This window comes from the organism of the source record quoted next, unplaced genomic scaffold (genome assembly GCF_019419815.1).
Source record: "Pyrus x bretschneideri cultivar Hongxiangsu unplaced genomic scaffold, Pyrus_bretschneideri_v1 Contig23, whole genome shotgun sequence".
In the NCBI taxonomy this organism is placed as follows: domain Eukaryota; kingdom Viridiplantae; phylum Streptophyta; class Magnoliopsida; order Rosales; family Rosaceae; genus Pyrus; species Pyrus x bretschneideri.
This window is the reverse complement of record NW_025999535.1, coordinates 1,221,046-1,239,041: the sequence shown is the minus strand read 5'-3', so window position 1 is coordinate 1,239,041 and position 17,996 is coordinate 1,221,046. Positions and strand designations below refer to the sequence as shown.

General features: G+C 36.1%; 1 protein-coding gene and 2 pseudogenes across 1 annotated transcript; 1 reads left to right on the top strand and 2 right to left on the bottom strand.

Moving 5' to 3' along the window:
• Nucleotides 1-113: 113 nt before the first annotated feature.
• LOC125478106 lies at nt 114-2,402 on the bottom strand (annotated as a pseudogene).
• Nucleotides 2,403-5,978: 3,576 nt separating this feature from the next.
• Nucleotides 5,979-9,866, top strand: LOC125478105 (annotated as a pseudogene).
• Nucleotides 9,867-11,214: 1,348 nt separating this feature from the next.
• Nucleotides 11,215-13,022, bottom strand: LOC125478070 (probable indole-3-pyruvate monooxygenase YUCCA10). Its single transcript, XM_048585826.1, has 3 exons — nt 12,301-13,022; nt 11,726-12,085; nt 11,215-11,632 (listed from the first exon to the last, which is right to left on the bottom strand). The coding sequence occupies exons 1-3, from the start codon at nt 12,919-12,921 to the stop codon at nt 11,468-11,470; spliced, it is 1,146 nt and encodes a 381-aa protein (XP_048441783.1). The 5' UTR covers nt 12,922-13,022; the 3' UTR covers nt 11,215-11,467.
• Nucleotides 13,023-17,996: the final 4,974 nt, after the last annotated feature.

Here is a 17,996-nt window from a genome sequence, read left to right as displayed (position 1 = left end):
GATTCACTATAGAAAATTTGTTGGAACTCATTGCAAATTTTGAACTTTTGAATTTTTTTTCTGAACTTTTTTTTTTTCTCTAATTTCGACTGGATCTATATATACTCACCTCATTTGCAAATTTTTATAATTTCATTGATATTTCTATAAATTTACATATTGATATTTATATACATATTTTAAATACTACTCACAACTAAACACAAAGAGGAAAAATATAAAAGTGGGACTTGGAGACCTACACCCAACTTGCACCAATGTCTCATGTCAGACCTACGCACCTTTCCAACATGACATCGCCTCATTGACTCAGACTGTTGGGTGGTATACCAAAAGTGTAGCTAACTTCTCGTGCATTTGACTCAGAATGTTAGGTGGTGTATCAGATGTTAGGTGGTGTACCAAAAGTGTAGCTAACTTCTCGTGCATTTGACTCAGAATGTTAGGTGGTGTATCAGATGTTAGGTGGTGTACCAAAAGTGTAGCTAACTGTTCAGAATGTTAGCAGAATGTTAAGTGGTGTACCAAAAGTGTAGGTAACTTCTCGTGCATTTGACTCAGAATGTTAGGTGGTGTACCAGAAGTGTAGGTAACTTCTCGTGCATTTGGCCCTTGATTTCTTCTTTTGGGACGTTATAAGAAATGACTTGATATCGTTGGATAAGTTTTGAGCATACACCTTCGATCCATAAAATCCTCTTCCCAATAGTCCCACACAATATAATCCATTCTTCCCCTTCCAATTCTAATGATTAGGGAAACTTGGTTTTGGAATCCCATCGTCTTTTAAAAGATAATCATCCCCCTGAAATAATCGTAACAAATTTTATAATCACCTTAGGCAATAAAAATTAAAAGTTAAAAACAAAATGGTTACCATACAGTGTTTGAGTAGTTACCTAAAGCCACAAATTAGTCGAACTCTTAAATCCAGTACAGAAAATGATTGCGTCAAATTGGTATGACTTTCCATTTTTCAGTTCCACTTGACCGCCTCTTATGTTGCCTATTTCGGCAGGCAAAACTTGAATCTTGCCGGATTTGATCTTTCGACAAGTACCAATGTCAATTACCGGATACTTGCTGTACTTCACCTTCATAGAAAGAGGACTCTCTTGTGGCCTCTCTTGTTAGAATTCCTTTGTCCCACATCGGCCATAGAGCTTGAGAACAGGCCTTTTAAATAGAATTACCCCACTCTAATTAACACCGAGACCTTTTGTATTAAAACCCCACACTTGACGGATTGAGCAGGTGGCCAAGTGGGGATAGTATCGGTGTTGTTGGAGTGGGGCCATGGCCCGTTTACCTGAAATATAAGATCGTATCAGAACCAGGGGACGGGCCTGTACATCTACGTGAACGGGTGGGTCCCCTTTGGCCCCGCGCAAACGGGTGAGCCCTGACATGGCTCCACGTAGGCCAAAAGATGCCATGTGTATTGGCCCAGAGTGAACGGGTGAGCCCCGGCTTGGCAACCACGTGGTTGTCGATGTGTGGAACTCCACGTGCGACCCATAAAATAGGGTCTCACATGCGGGGGAGTGTTAGAATTCCTCTGTCCCACATCGGCCACAGAACTTGAGAACAAGCCTTTTAAATAGAATTACCCCACTCTAACTAAAACCGAGGTCTTTTGTATTAAAACCCCACGCCTGACGAATTGAGCAGGTGGTGAAGTGGGGACAATATCGGTGTTATTGAGTGGGCCTATGACCCGTCTACCTGAAATTTAAGATCTCTATCCCATAGCTAGATAGGTTTCCGTAGATCAGCTTGTTAAGTAGAACCAGCAAGGAAACAGCCATGCTAAATGGAAAATATTTCAACAAAACCAAGAAGTGCATCATCCCCCTTGAGAGAAAATGGACCTGCATTTAGACAAATTAAGCAGATGTGCATTAGGTTAATTAGTCAAGGCAGTCAACATGTGCCATATTCTTGTACACTAGAGTAGTTTAAAGTATTGCCTCTGCCTCGATAGAAAACATGAAATAAATTAAGTTAAAATTGAAGCTAGGTGATGTGGTTGATTACCGGGCTTCGAACGATGATTGAAGTTTTGGCACCATGGTTTGCCAAGTCTAGTGAAATCTCCATGCCAGAATTCCCAGCCTCAACAACAAAACATTCTTATTTTCAAACTCCTTCCCAGATTTATATTTTGTTGAGTGAAGAACATTAACATTAAAACTACTTAAACCTTCAATCTGCGGAATATACGGGTCAGTTGTTTCCCCGGTAGCCACCACCAAAAACCCTCCAAAATACTTCTCTATTTCGTCGGAGCCACCAACATTTTTTGCCTTCACAATCCATTTCTTGGAGACTTGATCATATTCTGCAGACTCCACATTTCTCCTGTACATTGGTCTAATACTGAAGTGCGACACATTATACATATACTAAAAGCCAGCAAAAAAACACTGTTCATCATGTGAGAGAGGGCATTGTTCATCAACAATGAAATGGCGGATCTGCCCCTCAGTTTCTAGCTTTCTTTCTTTGTTGCACACTGAAATTACGTGTTTATCCCTCATATCCACGCGTAGGTCTGATTCTAGAAGCTGATCGTGTAACCCCCTGGTTTTGTTCTTTTTTCTCGATCTTTCTTTTGGCTTCCGCTTCTTTCTTTGTTGGCCACGCGTCTATCATCGATGTGCCTTTTGGTTGAATTTTCTTCCTCCGATACACGTGTTGCTCATTATAGTAGGGAGGAAAGATGGAAAGGCAAGCTTCCATTTTTGCTTCCATAGATTTCTCGAGCTCTTTCTCAGGCTCCCAATCAATGATTCAGATAGCATGACAAATCATTGTTGTAATCAAATTATTTACTGTAATAAAAATAATGAAATGCCAATGCAAACTTCATATTATATTGGCAATATAATATGAAAGGATTTTCCAAAAGAAAGGATTTTCCAACTCTGACAATTGTTTTCCTAAATCTGTATTTATGATGTTGTCATGCATCAATCTATCTCATGAATCTTCTTATGTTTTCAATAATTCTTTTCTGTTGCCATGTGATCCTTCAGACATATGCACTTGCATTCTTTTCCAGATTTATGGAACTTAGAGAAAAGGTATCCAAATTTTCCTTTTTCTTTGTTAACAAAGATAATTGTTGCTTATTGTTTTCCTTGGCAATCCTACTTTTAGTGTAGGTTGTCGGAAAATTCCCTAATTATTGCTTATGAGTACTAGAATATGCATTGTCGTTCTCTCTTTTCTTTCATAAATATCTATTCAATTGGAAAATAGACCACTCTTTCCCTTACCTACTCATTGTTCAAAGACTAACCCGAGTGTTTAAAGTCACGCTTTCTATGACTTTTTGTGAAGTGACAGATCAAGCTCCATTCTCAATCTGGTTAGTCTTCAATCTACCAATAACTTTAATGTCCTGTCTCCCTTCCTAATTTGTATTAGTTTAGGCTTTCAAAAATAACGTTTGATTTCTACCATTTTCTATATTGTTCTATTAAGCTACAGTGAAGTGTTGAGTGTTATACATGTTAGGTAGAATTAAGAAGTGAATTAGGTCCTCTTGAGAATACAGGGAATAAGTCCATGGGTGTTAACTTGGTGTTTAGATTGATTGTTCAATTATTCCATAAAATCTCAGTATTTACATCTACAATGTGCAATATCATCTACCAAATATTAGATTGCACTCATCTAAATAAGAGACTTTTAAATCACTGAAAAAATGTCCTCTCCAACTGGTATTAAACCAGATTCTTTTCCACCAAAAAAAGACTAGGTATCCATATTGTATCCTTATTTTTGTTATAGTATAAACTTGTTGATGTATAAACTAATTGCATGTATTTTCATATTTCATATCTTTCCTTGTCTAGGCTGCTTTCTTGACAATTAAGAGTACTGAAGGGAAACTTTAGGTGCTCAAGGGAAAAACTTCCATTTTCTTCCCTTGCCTAGGCTGCTTCCTCGATCTATTTTGTTATTTTTTTCTTATGTAGAGACAAAGGTTCAAGGAATTTTTGTATGTTGACTATGTCCGTTGAGGATTTTTTTTCAATGTAAATAATATTAATATTTTGTGACAAAATCTTTTATATCTTTGAAATATAATCTTTCTTACAATTTCTAATCCCGCATCAACGCGCAGGTAGTAATTTCTAGTAGTCCTCTAAGTACTGGATAAACTGGTTTTTGGGCACGTAAGTGGGACCAAGGCCGTCTCTGAGATTTCGGGGGCCCTATGCGAAATTCATAAAGGGGCCCTTCTTATAGGACATCTTAAAAAAATTGAACCATGTATTGATGTTAAAAACCAATATCGAAATAAACTTTAAAACTCACTAACCATCTATTTCTAAATATTATTAAATGTATAGAAACCTACAAAGTAACCATAGTACTAATAAATAACAATAAGTTCAATCTAAAGAAACCAAATAAACCAAACTTAAAGAAGTCTAGCACCGAAGTTTCACTTAAAGATGGCTCTTCGTGTATTCTTTGTTGCAAAATCATCAATTAAACCTTCACAGTCAATTTTGTCTGAAAAATCACTTTCAATTGATATCAAAACAGGTCCATGTAACCTTTCCTGCAACATAGTTGACCGCAAGTACGATTTTAATAACTTTTAACTTTGAGAAACTCATTTCTGTAGATGCAACGGTAACATGTATAGTCAACAAAATTCTGTATGCAATGTTTGCAGTCGGAAAACAATGCATCCTCTTCAAGTAGTTCAATATGTTAATGGATGTCTTTATTTCTTTTGGAAAATGCTCTCATAAAAGGTTCAACTCTACTAATAATGCATCCCCATCAACATCAAAGAGCTCATCTTTCTTGAGAAAGTTTTGAAGCCGATCACAACAATCTTTCAATTTATTATTGTCCATCGAATTCAACTGTTTTGAAGTGAACAAAAACCCAAATATATCATCATACGCTTGATATTCTTCAAACCTTCTTTTCAGTAAACCAATAGCTTGATCTATTATATACAAGAAGTAATGAACCCTAAAAGATTCCTCCTCTGATTGTTCAGTTGGTTGGGACGATTCACCTTCATTCTTATCAAAATGTCTTTTTCTATGAACTTGATGCTTTTCTGGAAACATGGGATCAATTTCCATTTCAATAGCAAGTTTTTTAGCATTAATCATAGCCTCCGCAAACCCAGTTTCTCTGTACTTTTCAAAATAAGCGATCAATCCTTGTCCTTGTTCTATAGCAACATCAATAAGCATGTCTTTAGATTGTAAATCTTTGCTAACCTCATTAACAACAACCAATATTTAATACCAAATAGTCATGCCCAATAAGAACTTAAAATTTCCAATGTCATATGTTTCCAAAGATTTAGTTGCACTTCTTGTTACTAAGTTATTGTCACTTTCTACTAATTGGAGTAGAGCTTTTTTTTATTTGTAGAGATTGAGATTGAAGTGCTTTAACACTCACAACACGACTTTCCAATCGTGTGGTCGACAATGATTTGAGAGTCAGTCCTTTTAAATTTTCTTTCAGAATCAGCCATCATTTTGTAGAATTTGCGAACAAGCTATAAATACGTTGTACTGTTCCAAAGAAGTCTTTCACTTTGCCACAAGAGTTTGCCATATCGTAAAGTGTTAAGTTAAGACTATGGCAACCACATATCCACGCATCTTATGATCAAGATCATCTGTTCTTGGTGGCTAAAATTAGGAGTACAATCAAGTATCATGGTAAAATATTTAGCTTCTTTGACTTTTTGAATGATTACAACTTTGATTTCACAAGATATCAACAATATCAACTCATTCTGGATGGTATGACTAAGATAATGATAACGAGGCTCATTATTTTGGAAGTGTTGAAGATGATTCTTTATCAATGGATTAGATTCAGCCATCATTTGAACTTGGCCCATAAAATTTCCATTGCTTTATTGATAGAGCCTATCCTTATTTCCACAAAAAGCCAGTGTGTATTTAGCTAGATATTTCACAATGGAGATCAACAGTTGTAGTAACTCCTTCCAATCATGGATGGATCCATATAGGGACCCGGAAGGTTCCAGGACCTTCCAGAAGCCCAAAGAAACACTTGTGATAGACCTTCGGGACCCTTCAACAATTTGCGCAGGTGTAGTGGAGAGGCTTGTTGCTCCATGGATGTGCATGCAGCAGCGCTTACAAAGAAGAAGAAGAAGTTTCTAATTTTTGTTTTAATCGTCCAAATCGTCGTAACCTCCCAACTTTAAACTCAAGTTATCCCATCCCCCAGCACCATTTGCCGTTCCGCCACCTCTAGCTGCCTAATTTTATTTCTTCCAAATTCATTTAAGTTGTTTTAATCCTAGACTCTAGTCTCAACTCCCAATTGTAATATATATGTTACATTAACAAATTTCATCTTTGTAAAGTCATTGATTGATGTGTTATGTTGCTGAGGAGAATTTGTTGGTTTTATTACCTTTGAGATTAATCTTGATTATTATTATTATTATTATTTTTAAAGCAAGACAACTAGTGATAAACCACGGTTATCCACCGGTTCTAGGGGCCTAGAAGACTCACAGAGGCATTTCAGCTTTCTCATGGCCACAGTCAAGCAGACTCACTAGCTTGGAGCCTCGAACCCAGGACCTCCCTGTTTTTTGTATTTTAAGAGTCGAAATCCGCGCCCTTACCACTTGGCCACTTGATGTGGTTGATTAATTTTGATTATTCAATGAACCAAATTCAATAAAAAATAGTGCTATGGAACCAAACTAGTCTAATATATTTTTTTTAAACTTTTATCTTGGGATCCCCTGATCTTGAAATCCTGGATCCGCCACTGCCTCCAATGCTCTTTTTCTTTCTTGATCTGGTCTTGTACAACTTTGTCAATTGTTTCGTTTTTCTGCAATCTAAGACGCAAATCAATCTAAGTGGTCGTGTTTGAGATGTGATCAAAACTGTTTTCATGCTCTTTAAGCCTCACATTGAGATGTGTCTAATCTTTGTAGCCCTCATCATCAGCTAATTTCTCATTGTCATCCTGTTGTTCCGTAATTAAATCATCCACTGAACTTTGTGGTTCTTTTTTCTTTCAGAAAGAACCTATCAATAGCTCATTTTTGAGACTGAGTCAATTGTTCAATTTTTCTTTTTCTTTGACGCTTTAAGTAGCTAGATGGATATTTTCTAATAGGTGCCATCTTTTATATCTCAAACAATATCACAATAAAATTATAGTAAGTATGAACAATGAAACCTGATAGTCCATAACACGTGTGCGTCTAGTGATTTTTTGTGACTGCTTTCCTCTTGATTTTGCCCTGAAAAGTACAAAGAAAAAAAATTATGGGTTTTAAGGGGTGTGACCGGTTCCATTGCACATGGGCCCAAAATTTTGGGGGCCCCCAAAAATAATTTTTTATTCAATATAATAATACATAAAATAATATTATATAAAAATATTAATCATAATATATATATCTGATGGGGCCAAAAGCCAACAGATACATGCCCCCAAAAATAATTTTTTATTGAATATAATAATATACAAAATAATATTATATAAAAATACTAATCCAATCAAGAAATATATATATAAAAATCTGATGGTTGATTCCCATTAGTGCCGCTGAGTCCCATCACTACTGATGCTTCCTACTTTTCTTCTCTCACACCTAAATCCATTGCTGCTCCCACTTTTCTTCTTTCACAATTCACACCACAGTTCCAGACTCCGGTGTCAGAATTCCCATCATTGCCGCTGCAGTCTACTTTACTTCTCTCTTCCCATTGTTCTTTTTCCCACAAATTATTAAACCCTAATTTATAAGTTCATGAAATTGAAGAGAAATTTTCGAATTATGAAGACAATTCAACTGATCAGAATGATGTAGACTTCGATTAAAATAAGATATTTACTGATTTAAGTATATTGACTTGGAATTTGAAGATTTGGGTATTTCTCATTTATAATAATTTTTTTTTCTTTTGTACTTTTTCAGGGCAAAATCAAGAGGAGAGTAGTCACAAAAAATAACTAGACACACACATATTGCGGACTATTAGGTTTCATTGTTCATACTTACTATAATTTTATTGTGATATTGTTTGAGATATAAAAGATGATACCTACTAGAAAATTATCCATTTGGCTACTTGAAGCGTCAAAGAAAAAAAAATTGAACAATTGACTCAGTCTCAAAAAGGAGCTATTGATAGGTTCTTTCTGAAAGAAAAAAACCACAAAGTTCAGTGGATGATTTAATTACGGAACAACAGGATGACAATGAGAAATTAGATGATGATTTGGGCAATGATGAAATTGATGATGACCTTGATGAGAATGATAATCATGAGGATGCTCCTATTGTCAGTGGTCAACCGAGTGAGTCCATTCCCTCAAACATTTATGATCCTCAAATTTGGGATAGTCTTGATCCCGAATGGATTGATTTGTTGGCAGAAAAAGGTCATGCAAGAGATCTATCAATTGACAAAGGTCCTAAAGATTAGTTTAATAGGCGTTTTAATGCAGCCTTTTATACTTGATACTTATCCAATGGAGAGAAACATGATAGAGATTGGTGATGTTGATAAATTGTTTTATTTTTGTTGCAAATTGTTCAAGAAAGGGCATTTCAAAGATCAATTAGCAAAACGAGGGCTACAAAGATTGGACACATCTCAATGCGAGGCTTAAAGAGCATGAAAACAATTTTGATCATATCTCGAATATGACCACTTGGATTGATTTGCGTCTTAGATTGCAGAAAAACAAAACAATTGACAAAGTTGTGCAAGACCAGATCAAGAAAGAAAAAGAGCATTGGAGGGAGTTACTACGACGGTTGATCTCCATTGTGAAATATCTAGCTAAATATACACTGGCTTTTTGTGAAAACAACGATAAACTTTATCAAGAAAGCAATCGAAATTTTATGGGCCTAGTTCAAATGATGGCTGAATCTGATCCACTGATAAAGAATCATCTTCGACGCTTCCAAAATAATGAGATTCGTTATCATTATCTTAGTCATACCATCCAGAATGAGTTGATATTGTTGTTACCTTGTGAAATCAAAGCTGCAATAATACAAAAAGTCAAAGAAGCTAAATATTTTACCGTGATACTTGATTTTACTCCTAATTTTAGCCACTAAGAACATATGACCTTGATCATAAGATGTGTGGATATGAACAGTACTCCAGTAAAAGTAGAAGAATATTTTTTGCAATATATGATTGTGAATAACACATCAAGATGAGGACTATTTGAAGAGTTGCAAAATGTATTAAAAGTTCTTGATCTTGATATTGATGATGTGAGAGGACAAGGTTATGATAATAGATCAAATATGAAAGGGAGACACCAAGGTGTACAAAAGAGGCTTCTGGATATAAATCCTAGGGCAATGTACACTCCATGTGGTTGCCATAGTCTTAACTTAACACTTTGTGATATGACAAACTCTTGTGGCAAAGCGAAAGACTTCTTTGGAACAATACAATGTATTTACAACTTATTTGCAAATTCTACCAAACGATGGCTAATTCTGAAAGAATATAAAAGGACTGACTCTCAAATCATTGCCGACCACACGATGGGAGAGCCGTGTTGCGAGTGTTAAAGCAATTCAATCTCAACCTCTACAAATAAAAAAAGCTCTACTCCAATTAGCAGAAAGTGACAATGACTTAGTAACAAGAAGTGCAGCTAAATCTTTGGCAACATATGACATTGAGAATTTTGAGTTTTTATTGGGCATGATTATTTGGTATGAAATAATGGTTGCTGTTAATGAGGTTAGCAAATATTTGCAATCTAAAGACATGCTTATTGATTTGCAGGGCCCCGAAATCTTAGAGACAACCCTGAGAGAAAGTATTATATGAACACTTAGTGGTTGTATTACGCACATGCAAAATATTACATCACAACAACTCTCAAAGACACAATCGAAAAGTTATGATACTTTTCCACTTTTTAAAGACAAACTCTAAACCACTCACAATGCTTATAAGACTACTCACTTCTCACTTCTCACTTCTCACTTCGCACTTCTCACTTCGTTGCTTGCCTACTTCTCACTTGGTTGGTTCACTTACAACATGCACTCCACCGACATAAGCTATGCATAATAGCCTCACGTTTTTTAAGTTGTGCATAGCCTCACGTTTTTAAAGTTGTGCATAGCCTTACCTTTAATAAGCTATGCATAATAGCCTCACATTTTGCTAGCTCTACTATATTCCAAATACAAACAAACGGATGAGGATCTATGCACAATAGCCTCACATTTTGCTAGCTCTAGTATATTCCAAGTACAAACAAACGGACGAGGATTCTGTGACATACAAGTTCTTCTTGTAAAGATAACGAAGACATCCTCAACGAAGTAAAATGTATGTAAAATTTTAGCTTTCAAGATCAATCATCATGCTTCTTTTTATTTCATCTGAATAAAGATGAAACCCCCGGTTTTGGTTGCAACCTTCTTTCAAACACGTCTGATGTACAAATCAGTTTCAACGCCACTTGATTACGTGATTGCTGGGTTAAAGCTCATCTGCTATGATTAATTTCAGTCACACCCTCACAGGGTCTAATATTATTAAGCTTTCCAGTGTTTTTTAGGAGTCTTTTGATTTAGACTCAGTCAACGGAGCTATTTAGGCCAGTCAAAGAAGGTTATTAGGTGTCCACTTAGTACTACGGTTTAGTCATGTTCTTCTTCATTTATAATTGAGAGGCTTTGGTGAATCGAACCACATTTTTGTTAGCCCATTGTGAGATTTAGTCCACTCTTCTACCGTCTAGTATAAATAATATCGTTTGTTGAAAAAAAAAAAAAAAAGGTTTCCTAGGTGGTGTAATAGTCAAAGGGTTTAAATCAGTTCTCCATTATTCGGTACATGCCACGCAAATTTGAGCTCGTATTTTACAAAAGGCGAATAATGCACCTTTTTTAAAGTTTTGAGTATGTTGGATGGTACTAAAGAAAGAAGAAAAGGATAGGAAAGTTCAGGGAAATAATGCACCATTTTTAAAGTTTGAGTATATTGGAGGGTATTAAAGGAAGAAGAAAACGCTAGGAATATTAGAGATAATACTGTAAAGGATAAAACTTAGAGCTGATATATTTGCTTTATCTGTTTTGGATATTTTTGGTTAGTTAGGTGAGCTCCTTTCTGTTAGTTAGATGAGGTGTTAGGTACAAGGCTTTATATGGTTTGTATATAAACCAACAATATAATCTTATTCATAAAGAAATGAAATCACAATTATTCAATACTCACAACTCAAAACAAAGAGGACAAGTGGAAAAGTGGGACTTGGAGACCTACACCCAACTTGCACCAATGTCTTATTTCAGACCAATACAACACATTCCAACATGACATCGCCTTATTGACTTAGAATGTTAGGTAGCTAGTGTACCAAAAGTGTAGGTAACTTCTCGTGCATTTGGCCCTTGACTTCTTCTTTTAGGAAGTTATAGAAATGACTTGATATCGTTGGCTATGTTTAGAGCATCCTCCTTAGATCCATATAATCCTCTTCTCGATAGTCCCACGCAATATAATCCATTCTTTCCCTTCCAATGATTAGGGTAACTTGGTTTTGGAATCCCATCCGCATTTAAAAGATAATCATCCCCCTAAAACAATCGTAACAAATTTTATATCACCTTAGGCGATAAAAATTAAAAATTAAAAACAAAATGGTTACCATAGGATGTTTGAGTAGTTACCTTAAGCCACAAATTCGTCGATCTCTTAAATCCAGTACAGAAAATAATTGTGTCAAATTGGTATGCCTTTCCATTTTTCAGTTCCACCTGACCGCCTCTTATGCTGCCTATTTCGGCCGGCAAAACTTGAATCTCGCCGGATCTGATCTTTCCACAGGTACCAACGTCAATGGCCGGATACTTGCCGTACTTCATCTTCATATAAAAAGGACCCTCTTGTGGCCTCTTTATCCCATAGCTAGCTAGGTTTCCGTAGACCAGCTTGCTAAGCAGAACCAGCAAAGAATCAACCATGCTTAATGGAAAATATTGCAACAAAGTCAAGGCCAAGCCAGCCATCCCCCTTGAGAGTACATGGACCTGCATTTAGATATCATATAAGCTAGCTCATGCAAACAAAATCGTCTTAAACACGAAACAAATTTAAGCGGAAGTGCATTAGGTTAATCAGTCAAGGCAGTCTAGAAGTGCCATTCTCGTATACTAGAGTAGTATAGAATATCTCCTTCAACGCCTCGTCAGAAAACATGAAAGAATTTTAAGTAAAATCAAAGCTAGACGATGTGCTTGATTACCGGGCTTCGAATGATGATTGAAGTTTTAGCACCATGGTTCGCCAAGTCTAGTGAAATCTCCATGCCGGAATTCCCAGACCCAACAACCAAAACCTCCTTATTTTCGAACTCCTTCCCGGATTTATATTTTGTTGAGTGAAGAATATCACCATTAAAACTACTCAAACCTTCAATCTCCGGAATATACGGGTTACTTGCTTCCCCAGTAGCCACCACCAAAAACCCTCCAAAATACTCCTCCATCTCGCCGGAACCACCAATATTTTTCGCCTTCACAGTCCATTTCTTGGAGACTTGATCATATTCTGCAGACTCCACATTTCTCTTGTACATTGGACTAATACTGAAGTGGGACACATAGTCGTCTAAGTACTGGATAAACTGGCGTTTGGGCACGTAAGTGGGACAAGAGGTTGGAAACGACATGTGAGGAAGCTCACAAAATTGTTTTTGAAGGTGGAGGTGGAGACGGTCGTAGGAGTATTTCTTCCATAGAGAGGCAAAACAGTCCTCCCTTTCTAGGATTATGTATGGGATCGCGAGCCAGCTCAGACATCCGGCCATGGCCAGGCCGGAAGGACCGGCCCCGACGATGATCGCTACCTTATTATGTTCCTGCATTTCACTCGTGTGTATACTGTTTTGGCACTTTCTCGAGCTTAAGTGGGAAGAAGAGAGAGTACTATATGAACACCTAGTGGTATTACACACACAATATATTACAGCACTACAAAACACTCTCACTTCTCACTTGGTTGGTTCACTTACAACAACACACCTATATTTATCATGCACTCCACCGACACAAGCTATGCATAATAGCCTCACATTTTGTAAGTTATGTATCATAGTCTCAAATTTAATAAGCTATGCATAATAGCCTCACATTTTGCTAGCTGTAGTATATTCTAATTAAGTACAAACAAACGGACAAGGATCCTCTCCAGGTCTTTTTTGTGAAGATCCTAAGGATCAATCCGTTTAGTCATTTATCGTATATCGAGCGGCCAGTTTTTGTTAAGTATTATTTGTGTTTAATTTTAAATAAGAAATTTAAAATGACTTCTGGCTGCAGGATGACTGATGAACGGATAGGATATACTGATCCTTAGGATCCTCACAAAGGATCAGCATAGGATCCTATTCCCAAACATGCTTAATATAATTGCTAGAAATGTAGAACAATTTTGTTCCTTTGTATTGACTGATGGGCTAGCATGTGGGTTGGTTTTATATGTTTCTAGTAACTAATATTAAATGAAATTAATAATCTCATTGGATTAAACTAATTAATTTTTTTTGTCATAGATTAAACTAATTAGTTGACCACCATTCCTTAAGTAACAGAAACATTAATTAGTTGACCACCACTCCTTAAGTAACAGAAACATTGCTTCCTTTTTCAGTTATTAATTTCCTTAATTAATAATCTCGCGCCTGTAACATGCACGTTATTTTTTTAATTTTTCTTAATTTTTAGTTTATTTAGTGAGAAGAAACCAGAAAACATTATCATAAGAGAATATTTATGTGACATGCAAGTTCTTCTTGTAAAGATAACGAAGACTTCCTCGCTGAAGTAAAATGGACGTAAAATTTTAGCTTTCACGATCAATCATCATGTTTCTTTTTATTTCATCTGAATAAAGTTGAAACCCCCTGTATTGGTTGCAACCTTCATTTCAAACACATCTAATGTACAAATCAGTTTCAACATCACTTGATTACGTGATTGATGGGTTCAAGCTCACCCGCTATGATTAATTTTAGTCACACCCTCACAGATCTTATATTATTAAATTTTCCAGCGTATTTTTAGGGGTATTTTGATTTAGACTCGGTCAACGGAGCTATTTAGGCCCAGTCAAAGAAGGTTATTAGAGATGGAGTGCAGTGACAATGTTTTCAAATAATCTTGTGAACAAGGAAATGGGAAAGGCTTTCGTTCAAAGGCACATGAGGACTACGTAAAGCATGCAGAAATTTACTCGTGTAGAAACTAGAATATAGTATCAGGCCACGTTTATACGTTATTATAACGATAGCTTAGTTACTGTTAATTTTTCTTAGGGTCTCATCACATCTGGCTTGTGCAGGGTGCACTGGTGCCGAAGAGTTGAACCCACTTCTGATGCACATAATGTGTTAAAGGAGGTATGCTGGGTATTTGAGACAAACTCTAAACCACTCACAATGATTACAAGACTTCTCACTTCTCACTTCATTGCTTGCCTACTTCTCACTTGGTTGGTTCACTTACAACACCACACCTACATTTCTCACTTCGTTGCTTGCCTACTTCTCACTTGGTTGGTGTTGCCTACTTCTCACTTGGTTGGTTCACTTGCAACACCACAGCTACATTTCTCACTTCGTTGCTTGCCTACTTCTCACTTGGTTGGTTCACTTACAACACCACACCTACATTTCTCACTTCGTTGCTTGCCTACTTCTCACTTTTTTGGTTCACTTACAACACCACACCTACATTTATCACACCGAGATAAGCTATGCACAATAGCCTCACGTTTTATACGTTATGCATAGCCTCACGTTTTATAAGTTATGCATAGCCTCACCTTTAATAAGCTATGCATAATAGCCTCACATTTTGCTAGCTCTAGTATCAGTATGTGTTGGAGAACAATTTAGAAACAATAAAATAGCAGAAATACAGAACCGAAATACTTATATTTTATTATTCAAAAATACTTGCAATATAGAATGCAATTACACAATAATTACAAAAAATTAAAATGATATTAACTTGAATGAATTGAAGGTAGAGGCTAACGCAAACGCTATGTCCTTCGAACAGTATTTACGTCCCACTCGTGTGCTTATGGTTTTACAACGTCTGCTCGACTAGGATACAACTACCTAATTCTACAACCCGCACTGGATTATAGAACTCTAGCGAATTGCTTTGTGTGTTTATTCTCTAGAAACTTTGTACGAAGACAAGGAGGAAGAAAAGATGATTTTTTATGGAACTTAGGACTCCAGTTATATAGGCTCTTTCATATCTCTTCAAACACTTTTTGGATGTATCTGAAGCTATACAACTTTTTCCAAAGAGTTATGTCTATTAATCAAAATGTTTTTAATTAATTTAATTAAAAACTTAATTCAAAATTAAAACTAATTGATCAGATTAATTTTAATTCCTTGGCCCTAAGTGCCCCAAGGCCCAAGGCCCTTGTCTTGATTAATTAATATTATAGTATAATCATCAAGCCTAATTTACACAATTAGTGGCCAAACCTCAATCCTCATTCCAAGTGGTCCAACACCTAATCACTAATAAAAAGGACTTGACCTATATAAAGGCATTTGACAAATTTTTGTTTCCTGATGTGGGACAATAGGAGCTCAAAACTCCATCAATACCCCACATTTTGAGTCAACTATTAGGTCCTAGGGTAAGGTGAAAGTGATAGTAAACAATAGATGTGACACACATCAGGAGAGGTGTCTTTTAGACTTGAACTTACCTTAGTATATACTTATCGGATTTACTAGATGACGCAGTGAATATAAAATCTTGAATTGTTCATCTCGGCAGTAAACCAAGACAATAAGCAAAACATATGTCACACCAACACATTGCAAATTCATACGTTTGTGTTCATTTTGGTCCTGAACAAATCCTGGATTCATGAGAGCTTTAGAGATGCAACCCCACATTTACTTTCATATAGGTGATATTGATTAAGAATAAGCTGCTACTATTCCACCTAATTTACAAGTATCAATATCATTAAACTAATGTATCCTACACCATCAGCAGTCATCACACTTTTTCCATCATAGGAATGGGTATGTAAGTGTGTTTCTTCTTGAATCTAGCCAAATCAGTTTGCCTATTGAACCTAAACTATGGGGTCTCCAATTAACTAGGTTAGGTTTCCGTTTGGCAGTTTCATTGTACTTTATTGGCTTTAAACCCATTCCTCTTGATGTATGCTTAACTTGCTATCTAGACAAACCTTTAGTAAGCGGATCCGCAATATTATCTTTTGACTTAACATAGTCAATAGAAATTACACCACTAGAGAGCCATTGCTTTATAGTATTATGCCTTCGTCTAATTTTGCTAGACTTCTCATTGTATACACTATTTTTAGCTCGATATTGTGCATCTAAACTATCACAGTGTATACATATTGCCGTTACAGGTTTAGGCCATATGGGAACATCTTCCAAAAAATCTCTTAGCCACTTAGCTTCTCCTCTAGACATATCGATAGCGATAAATTCCGATTCCATAGTTGATCAGGCTATGCATGTTTGTTTAGAAGATTTCCAAGATATTGCTGCTCCTCCTAAAGTAAATACATATCCACTTGTAGATTTTGTATCAGTACTATCCGATATCCAATTTGCATCAGTAAATCCTTCAAGCACAGGAGGATACCTTGTATAGTGCAATCCATAATTCATTGTATGCTTAAAGTATCTCAATACTCGAATTAAAGCTTCCCAATGATCATGCCCAGGATTGCATGTATATCTACTCAATCTACTCAATGAGTATGCTATATCAGACCTTGTGCAGTTCATTATGTACATAAGGCTTCCAATAACTTGTGAGTATTCACGTTGAGATATAGCATCTCCTCTATTCTTCTTAAGTTTGCTATTGGTATCAAAATGAGTAATTGCATCTTTACTTTCCAAATGACCATAGTTTCTAAGTGTAGCTTCTATATAATGGGACTGTGTAAAAATATATCCTTCTTGGTTTCCTTTTATTTTTACACCAAGAATCACATCAGCTAATCCAAGATCTTTCATATCGAAACTTGATTTCAATATCTTCTTGGTCCAATTTATTATCTCTTTGTTAGTTCCCATTCTAAGCATATCATCTACATATAAACACAACATAATGCAAGCATTATTTTGAGTTTTTGTGTAGACACACTTATCACACTCATTTATCTTAAAATCGTGTGTGATCATAATATGGTCAAAATTTTCATGCCATTGCTTTGGAGCTTGTTTAAGCCCATATAGTGATTTCACAAGTTTACAAACTTTGTGTTCTTGAAACCACAAACCCCTCGGGTTGTTCCATATATATTTCCTCATCTAAGTCTCCATTTAAGAACGCAGTCTTTACATCCATTTGATGTATTTCCATGTTATGGAGGGCAGCTATAGCAATCAACAGTCTTATTGATGTAATTCTCATTACAAGCGAGTATGTATCAAAGAAATCCAAACCATATTTTTGACGGTATCCTTTAGCTACCAAACGAGCCTTATATTTGTCAATTGTACCATCAGGTTTTAATTTCTTCTTAAAGATCCATTTGTACGCAATTGACTTATTGCCAAGGGGCAAATCGACTAATTCCCATGTATGATTTTGCATAATGGAATCTATCTCACTATTAACTGCATCCTTCCAAAATGGAGCTTCAGGAGTGGACATGGCCTCCTTGAATGATTGAGGTTCTGTCCCAGTTAATAAGGTCACAAAATCAGGCCCAAAGTCCTTTCGAATTTTTGTCCTTTTACTCCTTCTAGGTTTAAGTTCTTTTTCTTCTTGAACTCTAGACGAGGATGAACCATCATCATGTTCTCTAGGTTCGTCATTAACCTCAGATACATCATCATGTAATCTCCTTTTCAATAAATTAGACTTGCCTATTTTGTATGGAAATATATCCTCAAAAAATATTGCATTT